The sequence below is a fragment of the Microtus oregoni genome, unplaced genomic scaffold (assembly GCF_018167655.1).
Source record: "Microtus oregoni isolate MIOR12 unplaced genomic scaffold, Mior012 000003F_ref0000135, whole genome shotgun sequence".
Taxonomy (NCBI): Eukaryota; Metazoa; Chordata; class Mammalia; order Rodentia; family Cricetidae; genus Microtus; species Microtus oregoni.
Genome location: NW_024543062.1, coordinates 13,093,740 through 13,112,899, shown reverse-complemented (window position 1 = coordinate 13,112,899; position 19,160 = coordinate 13,093,740). Strand labels below are relative to the sequence as shown.

The window sequence follows — 19,160 nt, the reverse complement described above, 5'->3', positions numbered from 1 at the left end:
CACCCACTTCGTATACCCATTCCTGAAACTCAGAGTTCCTACTGGAGTGCTAGTGCGGAAGATCTGCACCAGGATCATGAATCAGTTCCCCTCACCCTCAAGCCATTAGCTCCACAGACAAGCTGCCCAGTTGCCAGCATCCACACTGAACCAGAGGGATTGCAAACTCATTAGACCTTGTAAGTTGCTCAGCTAGCCAGTGTCAACATCTGTGCAGACTCCTGTGTCCAAGGGAAGAATTCCAGAGCCACCCTGTCATCTGCCCGGTGGAGCTGTGTGAGTTGGTGTGAAATAAGAAGTGCAAAGACAGACTGCCTCTAAAGGACACCCTTGCAAACCCAGGTCCTGCCAGCAGACAGAGTCCATTGGTTTATAGAGCTGGTTAACAAGTTGGGGGATAGGGGTGGGGATAAGAAAACAGAAACTCAACTGGTACACCCTGCACAGCCTCCTGCAGCCCACTTGCTCACTTGATCTGTCGATTACTAAAAAGAATGCTTGAAATATAATGGGAAGATGGACATAAAAACAGTCTATATAGCATGACCCCCGACAGAGCCAACTCGCCAAGGTCAAACATGGGATTAATATATAAAACAGCCATCCTACTCCTAAGTTTGTAGCCAGGGGACCTCAGAAGGCAGGGCTATCTGAAAACATGTACATGAGGGTTGTGGAGATGATTTAGTGGATAAAATGCTTCCCAAGAAATCGATATTAGCTTGGAGCATCCATGTGCATGTTAACACATGTGCACGTGCCCTCAAACAGAAAGCACCTCCACGCGTGTACATTTGCACACATACATACACAAGCACACACACAAAAGAACCCATGTACACAAATGTTCAAAATAGACCAAAAAAATCAAAACCATCCAAATGCCCTAAAATAATAAACTTAAAACCAAAATGTATCATGTCATATTATTAATCAGTAGAAAGAAATGGGATGATGCCAGGCATATGGGTTCATGCCCGTAATGCCAGACCTGATGAGGATCAGGAGTTCAAGGTTATCCTTGGCTCCATAGCGAGAACGAGGCGAGCCTGGGCTACATGAGACACTGTCTCAAAAGTTTTAAAAAAATGAAATGCTGAGGCAACCCCCAATACAGACAGAATTCCAGTCTGTAAAGGAGACAGAAGGAGACACAAGAGCCCACAGTCTGCAGGGTTTTGCCATGCAACAACACGTGCAGCAAATCCACAGGAGCAGAAAGGTCAGTGGCTGCCTGGGGCTGGGGACAGAGGAGAATGATAAGTAATGTTCATGAGCATTGGGTCTCTTCTTCGGGTAGCAGAAATGTTTCTGTGTTAAACAGTTAGGATGGTTACACAGCTTTAGAAGTGTGTGGTTTTTGATGTGTGAACTATGCAGCTAGACTAATAAGAAGATATTAAGCATCGGGTTATTAAAATCAAGGAGGGAGCTAGGTGGTACGGAGTGTGCTTAAGATGTGTGGGACCCCAGATTCAGTAGTCCAGCACCACGGTAACATGGGAGAATGGGAGGGGAGAGTAAAAAAGGGAAGGGAAAGGAAAAGGGGAAGAAGGAAGGGAAGGAGAGGATAAGAAAGGAGAAAGGGAGTAGGGAAGGAAAGGGATGCGGGGAAAAGTCAGCAAGAAGGGTCTAGGAGTGAGATGTGGCCTTTCCAGCTGAGCAGGGCAGCTGGAGACTGCGACTCCTGGGATGGCAGCCAGCGCAGGGATGTGCAGGATGTCTGCAGGGAGCGGGGCTGCATACCAAGCAGGGCCCTGGGAAGGTGAGCCTGGCAGCAGTTCAGGGAGAATTGATGAAGGTAAGAAGTGCAGGAGAGGCCTGCAAGCATCTGAGGTGTGCTCGGCTCTGCACTGGAAGCCTCAGCGAATGGGAGAATAAAGAAGCAGGCATTTCCTCCAGCCCCAGGGGAGGCAAGTAGGCAGGCTAGTGTTTCTCTAGCCAGTCATGGCGGGCCGTAGCTCTCAGTTGGGACAGCTCAGCAATCTTTGTGGTGATTTGATTTTGCTTCACTATTTTTATTTTATTTATTTTGGCTTTTCGAGACAGAGTTTCTCTGTGTAGCTCCGACTGTCCTGGACCTCACTCTGTAGACCAGGCTGGCCTCGAACTTATAGCGATCCACGTACCTCTACTTCCCGAGTGCTGAGATTAAAGGCATGGGCTACCACTGCCCAGACGATTTGATTATTTTTAAGTTTTATGCATGCGTGTGTATACATGTGTGTGGGCCAGAGGTCACCCTAGATTTCATCTTCACCTTTCTAGAGCTAGGTTTCTCTCACTAGCCTGGTGCTCAGCAATTCAGCTACACTGACTGGCAGGTGGGCCCCAGGAATGCACCTGTCTCTGCCTCCCCAGTACTGGCAGTTCAGGCCTGTGAAACCGGACTTCAGGTGCCATCCGGCCCAGCTTTTTACATAGGTTTTGGTGATTCAATCCAGGTCCTCACACATGTGTGACAAGCACTCGATGGAATGAACCATGTCCCCAGCTTCTGAATTAATTCTGTTAGTGCCTAGGACTCCTACTGTTAGCTCCTTTGACAGAAAAGGAAACTAAAGTTCAGAGTTTAGACTTTTCAGAGCTCCTAAGTGCCAGACTGAGAGACATAGTGAGTTCAAAGCCTGCTGGGGACATAGCAAGGTTAATAAGTACAGATCTAAAGGAAAGGACAGGGGAGATGGCTCAGCGATTAAGAGGACATGCTGCTCTCTTGCAAAGGAGTTCAGTTCCCTGCACCCAAATTGAGTGACTCACAACTTCCTGCAACTCCAGCACTAAGGGATCTGGCGCCCTCTTCTGGCCTCCTTGGGAACTCACAACTACACGCTAGCTATACACAGGCATACACATAAATAAAACAAAAATAAATCTTTAAGTAAATAAACATGCTGTGGTGCCTCGTGCCTAAATCCCAGTCTGAGAGGCTGAGGCAGCCTCTGGCTTCAGTTGCTGCAAGCTGAAGGAAATCCTGGACTCCATAGTAAGATAGATACTGTCTCCAAAACAATGATATCAAGTTACAAAATAAAACAAGCAAGGGGTGAAACTGTGGCTCAGAGGCTGTAGCTCAGCGACAGTGACTTCTCCAGCAGACAAGAGGCTCTAGGTTCAAGGCCAGGACTCAGAAAGAAAAGAATAGACACTAAGAATACATAATATTTATTTGATGCAATATAATGCAAAGCAAATATAAAATTGCCAATGATGGGCCTTAAGAGAGTTGCAAGAAAATGAACCAGGTCCTGGCTCAGGCCCCTGCCAGCCACACCAAGTCTCTGATACCTGTTCGCTGTCACCAAGCAGAGGGTCAGGGAGAGTGTATACAGAGATTTTGAGCTTGTAAGGCAGAGCAAACCATGGATTCAAATCACATCTCTGTGATTTGTCAAATGCCTTTGGCGTTTGCTGTTTGGCCCTGAAGGCCCTGCATCTATCGAAAGACACCACACCCAGCCTGTGCGAGATCCAACTCTGCATGCACCATGCACATAAAATCAGCACAATAATCAACTCATTGAGGGATGTCCAATAACTCAGCATGAATTCTAGGGCTAGGGAGATGGCTCAGTCTATAGAGTATCTGCCTTGCAAGTATAAGGACCTACATTCCATTCCCAGAATCTGCGTGAACTAGGCAGGACTTGGTGGCACGTTCCTGTAACCCCATGCTGCAGAAGCAGGGACACGACTAGTCAGTCTAACCTAAATGACAAGTTCCTGTCTCAACAAGAAGGTGAGTGGTACTGGGGAAAGACACCCAAGGTGGTTGTTCAAACACTAGTGCACACACACGCATGCCCACATGTATGAAATAAACCAGCTTGGGTTTTTAAAAAAGAAAGTCAGCTGGAATTGGGCACAAGCAATATCCTTTCTCGAAGTTAAATCCTTTCTTGTCTTTAAATCTCTTCCAAGGTGACTCTTATCACCCCCAATTTATAGATAAGGAAATTGAGGGTTAGGTCCAGCCACAAAAGACATTATATTTTTGCTCCACTGTACAATTTCTGCTCTCTGGTGATGTCTGGGTTCACTGCAAAACAATCTTCCACCCAGGACTGAGCTGGACTTACAGGTTTCAGTGCAGATCTGTTTCCAAGCTACTATGGCCTCAGAATGTTCTAGAAGGCCTCCTCCGCTTATAAGACATTGTCCTAACTGTGGCATGCCCAGTTTGCAGCTGTTCTAGCTTATTTGGCATGCCCGGCTTGCAACTGATGATAGCTACAGACACAGCCCAACACGAAACTGTGAAGTTAGTTAAAACATTGTATCGCTTGCGGGCATGATTTTAAAAAAAAAACAAACCAACAACAACAACGAATAGCACAGTTGTCTAGCATGAACTTTATAGATGACAGCATTGTTCCAGAGTGTCAGAAGGCTGGACACGCCTGTCTGGATTCTCAGGCACCTCTTATCTCTCCCTTCCCAGGCTTTGAAGGATTCCGAGATCAAAGAGGAAGCGGCCCTGGTGGGATATGTTAGTCACCTTTCTCTTCTGTGTGACTGAATCCTCACAGGAAGTCATCTAAGGGAGAGCAGATTTATTTGGTCTCAGGGTTTAATACAGTCCCTCAGAGGGGCAGGGCTCCCGGTAGAGGCAGCTCATCACTGCAGACATGAGTACCTCCCTTAGGGAGGCCAGGATCAGGAAGATAGGAAGTGTGGCTGTGTCCACCCCCTGAGTGACTCACTCCCATCTCCGAAGGGTCCCCAGACAGCACCACCAGCAAGGGACCACGTGTTCACACACATCAGTGTGTAGGAGACACATCATAGCCACAACTTAACAGGGGAATAAAAGCCTGTCACCTGTTATTTTGTTTCCCGAGTATCCTTCAAAAAGAGAGGTTTTTATGAACACATTCCCCCGTGGGCCAGCATTTTCTGTGGCTGAAGGTTTCCACAGACCTTCAGGATGGAGTGTGGCAGGACAGTTTTTACACAGGCGCAGGCCCAGAATACCTCAGCTGGTCCTCAACAAGCCACAAACACATTTGCAGTTGTTTTGTTTGGTTTTGTTTTTTTGGCCTGGTTCATCATTTGTTTAGCTAGGGTCTCATGTATCTCCGGGAATACAAAAAATTGAACTGCAAATGCATAGCCAAGGATGACCTTGAACGACTGACCCTCCTGCCTCCACCTCCTGGGTGCTGAGTTTGCAGGTGTGCACCCCATCCTTTCTTAATGCAGCAGTGAGGATGGATCCCAGGGCGTCAGCATGCTGGGCAAGCACTTCACCAACTGAGCCCCATCCTTTCCTTCTTAAACGCCATCTCCTTTGCCCTAAGAGCTGGCATTTTGTTCCTTCAGTGTACCCACTCCCAGAAGAAGCCCATCTCCACACCAAACAAAACTTCCTCCTTCAGCTAAGAGCTTAAAACCCAGAGTTAATCAGGAATTGGAGAATCGAACCACAAAAACACTCCTAAATCACCCAGGGGAAGCACAAGCCTGGTGGATCCAGGAGGATTAACGATAACAAGACGAGACTTAGGGGATTCTGGGTAGAGGATCTCGGCAAATTGGAGAGGGAACCAGAGCCATGGCTGGGGGCACAGGCTCACGGTGAATCTGGCTTGACAGTAACTTTCAGAGATCCTTCATAAACCCTTGGGCCCTTTCTCCTACGGAAGGCTCTTTTTGGCTTTGAAAACATGGCCTGATTCCTACTCGTTAGTCTGTTATTTCCACAGGGCCCGGGGGAGTCCCAACACGGCAGGAGACTGGACTTCGCGTTCTTGAGAGGCCCGACTGGTCCATTCCTCTTTCCAGTCTTCTATGTATTTGCTTCCTTTAAACATTATTTATTTACTTATTTAATTTATTGTGCTAATGGTGTGGGGGAGGTCGCTCTTGCGGTGCTCAGAGGCCAACTTTCAGGCATCAGTTTTCACCCTTGTATCATGTGGGTCTCCAGGAGCAAACTCAGGGGGTCAGGCCAGATGGCAAGCTCCTTACCCATGAGCCATCTTGCTAGCCTGCTTTTTTTTCTCCCTCCTTCCCTCCCTCCCTCCCTCCCTCCCTCCCTCCTTCCTTCTCTCTCTTTCTCTCTCTCCCTTCTTTCTTCTCTCCCTCCCTCCCTCCCTCCCTCCCTCCCTCCCTCTCTTTCTTACTTTTCAAAAAGTGCTTTATTTTTTTTTTGAGACAGAGTCTTACCATGTAGCCAACCCATGCCTCAAACTCACAATTCTCCTGACTGCCTTCATGTAGCTAGCATTGTAATGTACCATATCTGGCTTTGCCAGTCTTCTTGGTCCACACGCACACGTAGGTGAGTGTGTGTTGTGTGGATGTGCAAGTACATAGAGGCCACCCGCCTGGTTGGTCTGGAACTCATCAAGTATGCTGGGCTGGCTGGCCAGGGAGCCCCAGGACCTACCTGCCTCTCTCTCTTCAGCTCTGGGACCACAAGCATTTGCCACCATGGCCAGTTCTTTATGTGGTTGCTGGGGATCGAACTCAGGTCCTCATGCTTGCACAGCAAACACTTTCCTAGCCAAGTCTTATCCCAAGTCCCTAGTCTTCTTTAGCAGGTAAATCTGAAAGACCATGTTTCCCAACAGCCCAAGCAAAAACCACAGACACTACACACACATGCTCACACACCCCTCTTTTGTCTCTGGCAATCTGACCTCCATCCAGGCCTCTCAAATCAACCGAAAGTTGCCCAGACCCTGGGAGAGCTTATTAAGATGTGAACTCCCAGACTCCCTCCTGGTGACCTGGTTCAGTGACTCAACAATGAACAGGACAGCGCCTTTTGTATCAACCTCCCACCATGTCCTGTTTAGCTATGAGGTGTCTTCTTGATGCTCCTATGTTGAAGACTTGGTCCCCAAGTGGTGGCACTATTGAGAGGTGATTGAGTCTCCAAAAGCACACCAGGGAGCCAGCTTGGTTTGGTAAAATGCTTGCTTTGCAGGCAGGAGAACCTGATTTTCACATAGCTGTGGTAGCGTGTGCTTATAATCCCAGGACTGAGGAGGTAGACAGGTGGATTGCTGGGGCTCGCTACACAGCCAGCCTAGGCGACTAGGCAAATTCCCAGCTGGTCAAAGTGTATCAACAAACAAAATGGACTGTCCTCTTGGGCAGCCATGTGACAGGTACAAACAAGACATACACATACCATATGCTGGAAAGCTTCCAGACCTCATTCTATCAGTGCTGGTTACAGAAAGGGGGTGATAATGGCTGCACGGTGTCTTTTCGGAAACTCATTCTAGAATGTTACAGAAATTGTTGTCTCTGAGACTCGCTGTAGGTCTATTATATCCAGCTGTCTAAACCTTTCTCTAAACATCTCATGGACCACAGTTCTGGTAGGGATGGTTTACCATCGTATACCTTTCGCCAGAAGTTTCTGCTCAGCAGTTGCTAAGAGCCCCATAGTATCCATCCCCTGAGTTGGTTAGACCAGCCACAGTCTATGCTGTGGAGAAAACATACAGCTGTCTCAAGCTACCTCTCTGTTCTCTCTCCTCCCACCCCTTCCCCCAGTTCATTCACAGAAGCAGAACCGGCAGACCTGCGTCCGCAAGAGCCTCATATGCGCCTTCGCCATGGCCTTCATCATAAGCGTCATGCTGATTGCAGCCAACCAGATCCTGCGGAGCGGCATGGAGTAGCAGCCTCCCACCAGCCACAACCGCGTTGCCAGCTCACTGCGCATGTGCATGCCCCGCGGGCAGACTCTGTTCCTCCACACCGGAGATCTGGACCTATGGATGGATGCAGTCGTTGGTACAGTTCAGTAAAGAACTCAAGTTTGCAGGGTAACCGGGATCACGGATCAACTCCATCTCCTTGGCAGGGACACTAAAGGGCTGTCTTCAAATGCTTTCATGGTTTTGTTTCCCAATGCAATAAATACCCGGGAGTTCTCAATTATTGCTTCAACCGCCAGTAGCAACTCCGAAGGGGGAAAAAATACTGCTTTCTTTTCGTCTTGGAATTCCAGTAGCCATCCAAGTATCGCGGTGGCATCACAGAGCGAGGAAGAAAAGACAAGTATGAACAACACTCACCTCCATCCATGCCCCGATTCTTTCAACCCAGGGACCCAAAGAAACTCCCTGCTGAGGTTGACCTCTGGGTTGCGACTGGAAAGGGGACTGTCCATCTCACCCTGGCTTCCTTCCTCCACCCAGTGGAGACCCCTCCCCCCAAGGCATGAGGGGGAAAGCCATTAGGCAGGGCTCAAGCTCCTTGCAGCACTGCTGGTCTTATTGCCTTTTCTACAGGACTCCTGTCGGAAGAGCTGGGGCGCTCTCGGTTGGTTTCCTTGGCACTTGGCTTTCTGTTTCTGAAGTCCATCCCGCACCAGCATCTTGGAATCTGCAGAGAGCCTGGCTCCCAGCTTTTCTTGCCTGTGCCACCATTAGAGAAAAGAAAAAAAAATTATAGCCCGGGTGTGTCTGTAACCCAGAAGCATAGACAGACAAGAGACTTCTCCGTGTTTGATGCTGTTCTTCCCTAACCGCTTACTTTGGACGGGAATTTGTTCTCTAACTCACACTCATCCCTGCTTCTTGGGAGCAAAGGGTGAAGCTACTGGGGGAGGGGAAGAATTGAGCCTGCTCCCAAGGAGGCCCACACCCTGGGCATCCAAAATAACAGAGCCCCTCTGAGTCTCCATGCTAGACAACATCTGTAAGTTAAGATTGGTGTACACCTAAACCCTTCCCTCATCTTGGACTTTCTTAGTGAGTCTTTCCCCAGCTAAAAGAAAGAGACCTAGAACCTGGTGCAGAAAAGCTGGAAGGATTACTTGGCTGTATGGACTGGATTTTGCTTAATATCTCAAGATATTCAGATTGTGCCAGTGACTCGTTAAAAAAAAAGAGAGAGAGCACGTGGTGTTTAATAGGCGTGGTTGATGTGATGGAGACTTGACTCCTGATCACAGGACACTTCTGTTGGGGTCTGTTTTCAGCAGCAGGCTGAGACTCATTTCTTTCAGTTTTCCTAGATTCACTATGAATTCAAGTGTGAGTGGTCAGATTGCCTGTCATCCATAGATGTGCTAGTTCCCTTTGTGTTTCTCTGAGCCCAAGTCTTTATCTCTGTAGTGAAATCGTCCTGCCCCTGCTTCTTTGGATCTCAGGCGGAAGCTTCCTGATTCTCCTTCCTTCTTTCTTACCCTTTCCTCCAGCCACATTGAGGCCAACAGCTTCTCTCTCTCTCTCTCTCTCTCTCTCTCCCTCCCTCCCTCCCTCTCTCTCCTGCAGCCGGGTAGGGTTTTTCTGGTGCGATGCATATTCCTCTAGCCTAGCTTCCCTCCCTTCTCCCTCCTTACTGCCGCCTTAGACTTGGATCATGCAAGTTCTCCTTCTAGGGTCTTCCTCTAGCTCACCTCTACAGCCCTCTGCCCAGTAGTGTGGAGGGCGGCTGTTGATATTTTTCCCATTGTAGGGTGTGAATATTCACTAAGAGCACAAATCAAACTAGGTTTGAGCCATAGCATAGGCAAGAGAGAGCAAGTCAGAGGTCCCAAGAGCCCAAAGGGGCACAGAGTCACTTCCTAAAACTGCCTGGAGTCTGGCACATCCAGGCAGTAGCCTGCCTGCCTTTCTCGCGGTGCCCTCTGCAAACCTGCCCTTTCCGTTTCTTCCCTAGGCTGAGTCACCATGGTCCCCATAGGACCAGACTCCTGCACTAGAACAGGAAGAGACACAGAATATTAATACACCGCACAACTTCCCACCCCCTAAGTTTCTTCCTGGAGCCATTGCCTTCTCTCTGCCGGGTGTGAGCGAGAAGGCAAACATAGCTGGCAGTGCTTCCCTATCGCTTGCTGATGATTGAAACTCCAAACTGCATCCTCTCGGGGGCATGCTGGAGAAACCAGGCGAATGCATCTGGAAGTACAGGATTCTAAGGACCCGAAAGGAGGTGGAAGCCATGCTGCAGCTGAGATTAGCTACTGAGGGGGGACATACAGATGTCTTCAAATGTTGCTTTCTGCAACATTTGCCCCATACTGAAGGAGGCTGATCCCCAAAGATGAAGAGTTTAGATTCCTTCAGCAATGAGTGGAGATGTAATAATATAAAGGGCATGAGCACCCATTCCCTTTAAAAACAAAAAGCAAAACCGAACCCTCCAGCATCTTTCCCGATTGCATGGAAGAAATGATAGGAAAACAGCCATCAGATTCTCTCCGATGGCCCAGAAGTTAGTCTCCCAGCATCCTCCTCATCTGCGGCACCCAGCGACTGAATACAGCAGGGCAAGAAACCAGGTCTAGTGGCATTTCGTTGGCCTGCCTGCTAACTGCTTTGCTTGTATTATCTGCCTTTGACGTGTTTAGGGTGTCGGGATTCTTTTCCAGGCAGCCCCACTCCCAGGTCTGTTCACACAAATGCTACCCCGAGGTTCATGACCCCCCTAACATTCTCAGGACAGTAACTGGGAAGGAGGAGCTGGTTGGCTGATGGTTCCAGAAAGTTCTGACTCCCCTACTTGCTAAGGCACCCTCTGTAGGAGAGGCAGGGGCCTCAGCCTTTGCTGCCTTAGGAATCAGTGACAGAGACTTCCCGGCCATGAGGTGACTCGGTGACTGGCTCATACTTGCTACCAGCTCAGCTCCACACCCCCAGGCCTCCATGAATGTCAGACAGTAGGACAGCATTTGACCTGGGACAGAAAGACAGGCTGCCTCTGAACCCTGTCACCTTCAAACAAGCTATCCCCCTCACTGTCCCTGGAGGTAGATGGAATCCCCAGTCAGGACTCCACCCTGGAACTGTTAACGATGGCTTCCAGAAAGTGTACAAGTTCCACATGACAACTATAAGAGATTGCCATGGAAACATTGCATCTAAGGTATAAACATAGGGAACACTTTCTTAAAAGACACTGTATATCCTACCTGCCTGCACTCTGACTCCCAGAATCCATCTCCCGCTGGGATGGAGAATCAACCTCCGAAGAATATGCATGACTTCCCTACCTTTCCCTGTTGTATTTGAAAGAGTTCTTGCCCCAACTCAGGAGAAAAGGAGTAAGCCCTGTATGGGTAGCCTCCTCACCTCTACCCTTTATCTCACCTCGAAGAACAAGACTGTCTCCATATGGGAGGGGTAACACCACCCTACATCATCTGGCGGGCCAAAACACGTTAAGCTTGTAATCTTTAATAATAGCATTTGCTTGCTTGTTGACGCGCTCCCATTCTGTAAGCTAGAAATAAGAATTGAGGTGAACTGCGGTTCTCAGGAGTTCTTGGACAAGCTCAGCGATTGCAAGACGTTCTGGGTGACCTATATGCAGGGACCAGGACATCGACTAGGTGTTTGCCATACCTGCTCCTGTCTCAAAGTTTACATGACAGGTGATCTAGTATCTGAAAGGGTGGAATCAGAAAGAAAGGAAGAAAGAAAAAGAAAGGAAGGAAGGAAGGAAGGAAGGAAGAGAATGTTGAGGAGAGCATCCTTTCTAGCCCGAGCAACTAGTCCCAGTCCCAGCCCTCATTGTCCCAGGTCAGTCGACTTTAAAGGGATTGGAAAATCTAAGAGCAGGGAGAGAAACAACTGGCTTTTATTGCAGTCTCCTGCTATGGGCTCAAATCCAGACTCAGGTCATAAATCAAAGAGTATTGTGTACATTGTTTTTGAATCTAAGATAGTGTCCCCGGGACCCTATGAGGGCATCATGAGAAGATGAACAAGGTAATTGTTGGGTGTGCTTCCTGGGTTGGGTTGGCTTGGCTATGTCTGGCTGCATGTCATATGTGGACTGTTTCCTCGTGTGCCCTTGATGACAGTGCTAAGTTTTGTACCTCAAACCATATTAGGTCCTGTCCCTACACTATGTCACTAACGGTCCACAGTGACTCGATCTACCCTGTTACCTAAGATACATAGAGAGTCTGGAACCTTCTCGTGAAAAGGGTCCTTATTTTTATATAACGCTATGATAACGATAACCGGTGAGCTCCGATGGATCTTCTAGACTTTGGCACATACTGCTTATAATGATCTGGAAGACCACAGAACTCCATTCCCTGAGAAGCATCTGTCACAAACAACTTCAGATCAGCAGTTTTCACTGGCCTCTTCCAGGATGCCCTGCAGGGCTGAGAGTCCAGAATTCATAGCCATTTTTCTTCCCTCCATGTTGATTCCCCGGTTCCCCCTCCTCCACGAGGAGAAAAATCCATGTGCAGTAGACGAGCTATGCAGCCATTAGAGTTTTTCACTTGAATTATTTATAGTCAGGACAGAATAGAGGAGACGCTAGGCCACCCCATCCCCACGATCATGGAAATGTCACAATTGCTTAGCTTCATTCCATCCACGCTTTGACTAACACTCAGGGGACTGTTCTCAGCTATGTGGCCTTTGCCACGCACAGTTGGTTTGGAGGAAGGGGACAGGTGGACCAGCTAACTAGGCCTTCTCCTTGGATCCTATGCTTCCTGCAAATGCATCACCGTCATGTTAATGCCAATGGTTTATATTTAATATTGGTTCTGTCTTAAAAATACTACAAAGAGTGATGGATTCAGCCAGACATGGGAGAACATGCTTGCAGGGCCTGGCAGTTGACAAACTGAGGTGGGAGGATTAAAGTTCAACATTTGCCTGGATTGTGGAGCAAGTTCAAGGCCAGTCTGAGCTAAATAGTTAAGCTCTAGGCAAGCCTGGGCTACATAGAGAGTTCTGGGCTAGCATGAGTTACCACAATAAAACTCCTCCCCACTCAAGAGGGAAGAAAAATCCGTTTCACAAAACAGCCCCCTGTATCTCAACATTCCTTATCCAGCTCCTCCTTTGGGGAGTTTGTCAAGAGAAGACATCCCACGTTCTGGCTATAGGGTCAACCTTTTCTTCAGGTGGATGTCTTGGCTTCCAAACCAGTCCTTCATATGTTTTCAGAAGTTATCCAAGCAGGGCTAATAGGGCATGCCTATAATTCTAGCAGTTGGGAGATGCAGGAACTCGGAATATGAGTTCAAGGACATCCTCTTCTACAGAACAAGTTGGACTGTGCTACGAGTACAAACACAGAGTGGGGGAGGGGCAGGGAGAGGGAGGGGATATCTAGAAAGTAGGCAGGTACTAGAATTTTCCAGAAAGTATGGGCTAATTGGGAAAGAATATTTCAGAGAATGCAGGTTTCACCCGGATGTTTGCTTCATCCTTGGACCTGACAGAGAATGTTCTTTCAGGGCTGCTAGATTCTAGGCCCTGTATATCAAGCCTACTTTGGGAATGTCCAAGGGATGCACCTCCCATCAGCATGTTCCCAAATCACAAGCTCTATGCCACCAATAGGAGGGTAGTACCTCCTCTGGGTGGATACTGACTCCTGCCAGCCTCAGCAGGTCTTGCCCAAGGCTCTGAAACCTGTGAACAAAGGCCAGAAAACAGAACAGAAAAACCAAAGGGAGGGTACCAGAAATAGGATCCTTGCTGCTAGAAGCCAGTGGAAAGTCCATCTCCAGTAGAGAAGGTTGCGAAGTCCTGTGTGTTATATCGTTCGGGGTAGCTTGTTTTGTGGCATGAGTCCCAAGGGCAGCTGTGTGTTCCTGTCGGTGTCTACTATCTGTGAAGGAAACTGTGCCCTCTGGTTCCCAGCCAACATGTCGCATGTCACACACAGGGGAGATGCATTTTTGTTTGTTGTCCAAAAGTTTGCTGAATCAAGATGAGCTTCTATGTCTTCTTGACTTCCAGCCTGACAATGAAGGAGCTTTGGTTCCCGATAAAGGTTATATGGAATTTGAATTTATGAGATTGTAGGTTGAGATAAAATCCAGATTCCAAAAAAAATGATGCTACCAAAATCTCTCTGAGGATGTCTAATTGGAAACTCCCCCAAATAAAGAGTGTGCATGCCCATGCTGTCTCCCCACCATTAGTTACCACCTGACTTTCCCCTGGCCACTGGACTTGGAAGCAGTTCGGGTGGATGTGGTCCTGCAGAGGGCAGAAAGCTACCATCTCTAATGACAAGTCTGGGGTGCAGGACCAGCAATCTGAAGCTGTTCTTTACATGGCCAAGACTGGGGTTGGACATAGATGCCTGCCACAGCAATGCTCCAACCATAGCAAGAGACCTAGGCAGGGACACAGCAGTTCGCGGGTACCCAAGTCTTTGTCCCTTCTTCTTCATGCCACCTCTGAGCCTGTTTGAGCCAGGCACAGAGGTGTAGACCCACAATCCCAAAACATGGGAGCAGAGGCAGAGGCAGGAAGATTGTGGCAAGTTCCAGAGTAGCCTGTGAGTTCCAGGTCAGCCTGGGCTAAAGCAGGAGGCCTTGTCTCCTAAACAAAACCATGGGAATAATAAACTCCTGCTTCCTGCTCTTAGTTCTTGATCCCTGAAGCAGTCTGAGATCCAGTAGATGCTCACAGGTGACCCCATTGCTCTTCCCTGAAAAGACCTGTTGAGAAAAGATTCACTCAGCTCCTGGTACAAGTTCACATAGATGGAAAACTCTGGGACCATTTGAGAGCTGTCCAGTGGCTTCAGGCCCTGGGTGTGTGTGTGTGATTTCTCTGACCCAAATTCTGAATTCAGAAAGAAGCTAATTGGCCAAGGACTGATCCAAGGTCATGTTCGCAGAAGCTGTTCAGACTCTGAAGGGCTGGTCCTGCCAGGTATGGGAGAGCTTAGCCCACAGGTGGGGACAGGTCATTGACATAGTTAATTCTCAAAGCACAGATGTAAATGGCTGGGATTTGGACCCCTACATGCTGGGTGTCTCAGAAGCACAGGTAAAGACTGTTCTAAACAGGAGCTTCTTGCCTCTCCTTCCAGAATGTTCCAGTCAGATGTCAATCATGCATCTCGATTTCCCACCTTACCTCATTTACATTCTTTTGTTTCCTTCATGTAGTGTGAGTTTGGTGATTTTTCTGCTATTAAGTGGTGAGACAGCAGGTTAGTGAAATAAAAAAAATTATCTTTATATCAAATGTAAATATTAATATAAATGAACTTGGCATGCAACATAAGTGATCCAATGAAGCGATATTATTCACATGTTATCTTACTGTATAAAGGGAAAATGACTGCCATATATGTACCAGATGTTTTCTGTAACTAATCTTGTCTGTAAATATATAATCTTATTAAAAAAGAGTCTAATTTACCATTATTTATGCAATAGAAAAAAATAAAAGTTCTTTTTTTTTTCCTTTTGATGAGAGAATCGGTTCATTATTGACGATCTGGTTTGCAGTGGGTCTTGAGATGTGTTCCCAGGGCCCCATAGGAGACAGTTCCACAGATCTGAGGAGCAGCGGGTGCAGAAGGTGGCCCAGCCTATTGAGCGGAGGGACTCTGAAGCGGGATGATTGGCATCCAGAAAATAAACTGACAGTGGCGGAACATATGGTAGGAAATATGATTTGTCTCCTGGCTTCAGAGCAGACATGGTAATCAAGACAACCTTGGGCCTGGGGAGATGACTCAGGCAGTAAAACGCTTGTATAAACATGAGGACCTGAGCCATTACCAGCACCTAAATCAGAAAGAGGGCTTAGCGGCCCACGCCTGTAATTTCCACTCTGGGGGAGATGGAGACAGGAGGCTACCTGGGGCTCATGGGTCAGGTACTCTAGGTGAGTTGATAAGTTCCAGGATCAGTGAGGGATGTGTCTCAAATAATAGGGCCAGGGAGAGAGAGAGATGGCTCAATAGGTTAAGCCTGCTGATCTGAGTTCAGTTCTTAGGACAGACATGTGGAAGGAGAGAGAAACTCCTATAAGTGTGTCCTCTAACTACACACAAACCAGGGTGAGAGTGTAGCGCACACACACACACACACACACACACACACACTCTCTCTCTCTCTCTCTCACACACACACACACACACTCTCTCTCTCTCTCTCTCCTCTCTCTCTCTCTCTCTCTCTCTCTCTCTCTCTCACACACACACACACACACAATGCTAAACTCACTATGACAGACTACCCACAGGCAAGCTTTCCTGGAAAGGCAGGCTGGCACAGTGACTACCAGGCAGGGGATCAGCATATGTGGAGATACAGAGGCACAGCATGAAGAGACCACATGAATCCATGAGAGACACAGTGGGTGTCTGAGCTTACCCAGCAGAAATAGGGTGCACACAGGAAGACCGATTCAAAACAGGATGAGAGAGGACAGCCAATGGGGCCTTGTGTTCGTGACTTTGATTTTCCTGTCACCAAAGTACCTGACAGGGACAACTTCAGGGAGAGACTTTTGTTTTGGCTCTTGGTTTTAAAGGGCTCAGTCCTTGGCGGCGCAGCCCTGTGTGTTTGAGTGGACATCAACATGATAGCAGCAGCATGTGAAGTCTTGTGAAGTGTCTCTCTGCATCGCAGCAGACCTGGAAGCCGGAGGAGAGGCAGAAAGCAGCGACTAGAGGGAACTGCAACCAACCAGAAAAGCTGGAGACTGTTTGCTTCATTTCTCTACTTACAGAAATGGTTGTGTGTAGCCCAGGCTGCCTTTGAACTCGCCATGTAGCCAAGGATGTCCTGTTACCCCTGCTTCCCCAGTCCTGGATTTTGTAGGCACATGTCATGGCCCCCAGCTTTAAGCTTATTTGTTTGTTTTGAGACAAGATCTCATGTAGCCCGGGCAGCTCTCAGAGTCTCTATGGAGCCTCAGAGGATCATCTATAGTTTATGATCTCCTGGTGTCACCCCTCTGCTCGTTGCCCGTAGTGCTATGATTATAAGCATGTGACACCCAGCCTGGTTTCTAGAATCCTGCGGTGGGATCTGGGGCTTCTTGGATGCCAGGTGAGCACCTTACCAACTGAACCATGTCCTCAGTCTCAGAGTTCATGTTTCGAGTCTGGGTCCACTGTCCACATCTTCCTCCCTTCTCCCCCTTGCAGGGGCGTGTGTAGATTCTTACCATAGATTGTCACCTTCTTCTTCACGAACAGAGAGTACAGGAAGGCACCAGGGATCTTTGGGAGCCTGCATGGTAGGGATCAAAGCAAAGTCATCCCCTAAGAGTGAGGAGGCTAGTTCCAGGAGGCACCTGACCTTGTGTGCCTCCTCAGGGAGGAACCTAAGGCTGTTAGTGTCCTCTCTGCGGTCACAGACTTACCGAGGTGAAGAAGACTCAGCGAGTTAAGCCTCCCCGTAGGACAGGAGGTATTCTAAAGAGACACGTGCCCTCCCTCTGGTTAGTGGACTGTTACAAAGGACCCCAGGGAATTGGCATTTCCCACAGGAAATCTCAAGCTAAAGTAGGAAGAGGCTGATGCCTGGTGCCAGTTAGACGGGGAGCTTGTCTCCCAGGTCGACATTACACACCGTTCTGAAAATGGTCAGACCACCTTGCGGGAGAGACTGGAGCTGGAGCAAAGATGGGCCAGCGATGAGAGAGACCACATGTGACCAAGAACTGCATAGTTGTGTGTATGTGTGCATGCGTGTGTGTGTGTGTGTGTGTGTGTGTGTGTGTGTACCGGAGAGACTGGAGCTGGAGCAAAGATGGGCCGGCGATGAGGGACCCTGCACCTGACCAAGAACTGCTTAGCTCTCTCTGTGTGTGTGTATGCACCTCTGTGTATACAGACACGCCCATGCATGCATTTGGAGGTCAGAGAACAATGTCCAGTGTCCTCTCCCATTCTCTACCTTATTCCCTTGAGGCAGAGTCACTCACTCAACTTGGAGTTCAGATGACAGCCAGCAAGCCCAGAGTACCTCCCATCTCTCCCCACACAGCCCTACAAGCAACAGGCACGGGCGTGAGCATGCCCAGCTTTTGGTTCTCGGGTGCTGGGGATTAGAACTCATGGCCACATGCTTATGTAGCAAACTCTCTTACCCATTAAGTGATCTACGCCCAGCCCTCTAGCCTTCTCTTTAAATCTAAATCTCATGTCAGGGCCCTGAACTCGGTGGGGGTCACTGGACCTCTTTGTCCCTCTTTGGATAAATGTCTGTTCTCTGCATTTCATTTGAACTAAGTGGCCAAACCCTGCTTGGTAGGGCTGCCCTGGTAACAGTCACGCCTTCACCCCAAAGGCCAAGGATATGCTTTGGAGAAGGAGGCTGGAGAACCACGGGCTTGGGCCAAATGAGGCTGCATGATGAACGCCAAGCTCCCCTGACCTACATAGCAAGGGCCTCTCTCAGTAAGCTCTAAGAACCGAGCCCAGACAAGACGGAGCTCAACTCTGAGAAGGACCTGGGGCCGCATAATCTTAAGTCCTCCAAATGCCTCACATGGCTACACTGTGTGGCACCAGCCTCCTGCCGCCCCAGCCTGCGTGGAACTAAGTGTGACCTTTCGTTCAGTAGCTGAACCAACTCATTGCCAAACCTGGGCTTTCCTACATGAGTTCCAGGAACTTCGAGGGCTGAAATGAAGTTAATCTCATGTGGTTTGGCTTTTTTTTCCCCTGTGAGTTTTCTCTGTGGTTTCTGAAAGGTCTCACAGCCCCGACTTGGGCAAGTTTGGTTGTTTTGACTTCCACAAACACCAAGGTCAGCTGGCTCACTTAAATCCAAGCCGATTGGCAAGAAAGTCTCAACTCAACCCACACAAAGCATTGATCTTGCCCCAAAAATGAAAAGCCAAATAGTCTATCACTAGAGGGAACTTTCTTCAGGCTTTGGAGAAGAAGGTTGGAGGATAAAACATAGCTGAATTTTCTACCCAGGTGTTTAAACATACACACACACACACACACACACACACACACACAGCTAAAAACACACACCCCTGTGGGGGGTGGTCCATGCCTTTAATTCCTGAACTCAGGAGGAGGAGGCAGGCAGATCTCAGTGAGTTTGAGCCAGCCTGATCTACAAAGTTCTAGGATAGCCAGTTTCTCAGTTACACAGGGAAACTCTGTCTTGAACAAAACAAAACAAAACAAACAAACAAAAGCACACAAACAAACCCCAGAAAACAGAATAACAAAGCCCAGAAAGATGTCTCTGGCTGAATCAGTGTGGCCACAGTGCCCCCCGCCCCCGCTTCCTCTCTGGAGTGTAGGACCCTCAGCATGGTTCCGACAGAGCCTGGGAAGATTTTTTAAGTGTCCTCATGACAAATGCATGTTCACACATCCAATGACTCAAAAATTTATTTGCAGTCACTTCTCAGTATAGACACACTCAGGGTCATGCTATGTGGAGGAGGGGTTCTGGTTTACCAGGCAGGGTCCCTGCAGAA

The 19,160-nt window shown here is 48.4% G+C and overlaps 1 protein-coding gene across 3 annotated transcripts in view; it reads left to right on the top strand.

Annotated features, from left to right (window-relative positions):
- Caln1 (calneuron 1) overlaps positions 1-15,165 on the top strand; it is a 474,660-nt gene extending 459,495 nt beyond the window's left edge. For all 3 annotated transcript variants that reach the window (XM_041647522.1, XM_041647530.1, XM_041647537.1), the window contains one exon: positions 7,513-15,165. In XM_041647522.1, the coding sequence (XP_041503456.1) occupies positions 7,513-7,640 (128 nt within the window). In that variant the 3' untranslated portion in view covers positions 7,641-15,165. The remainder of the gene's footprint in view (positions 1-7,512) is intronic.
- The last annotated feature ends 3,995 nt before the right edge of the window (positions 15,166-19,160 follow it).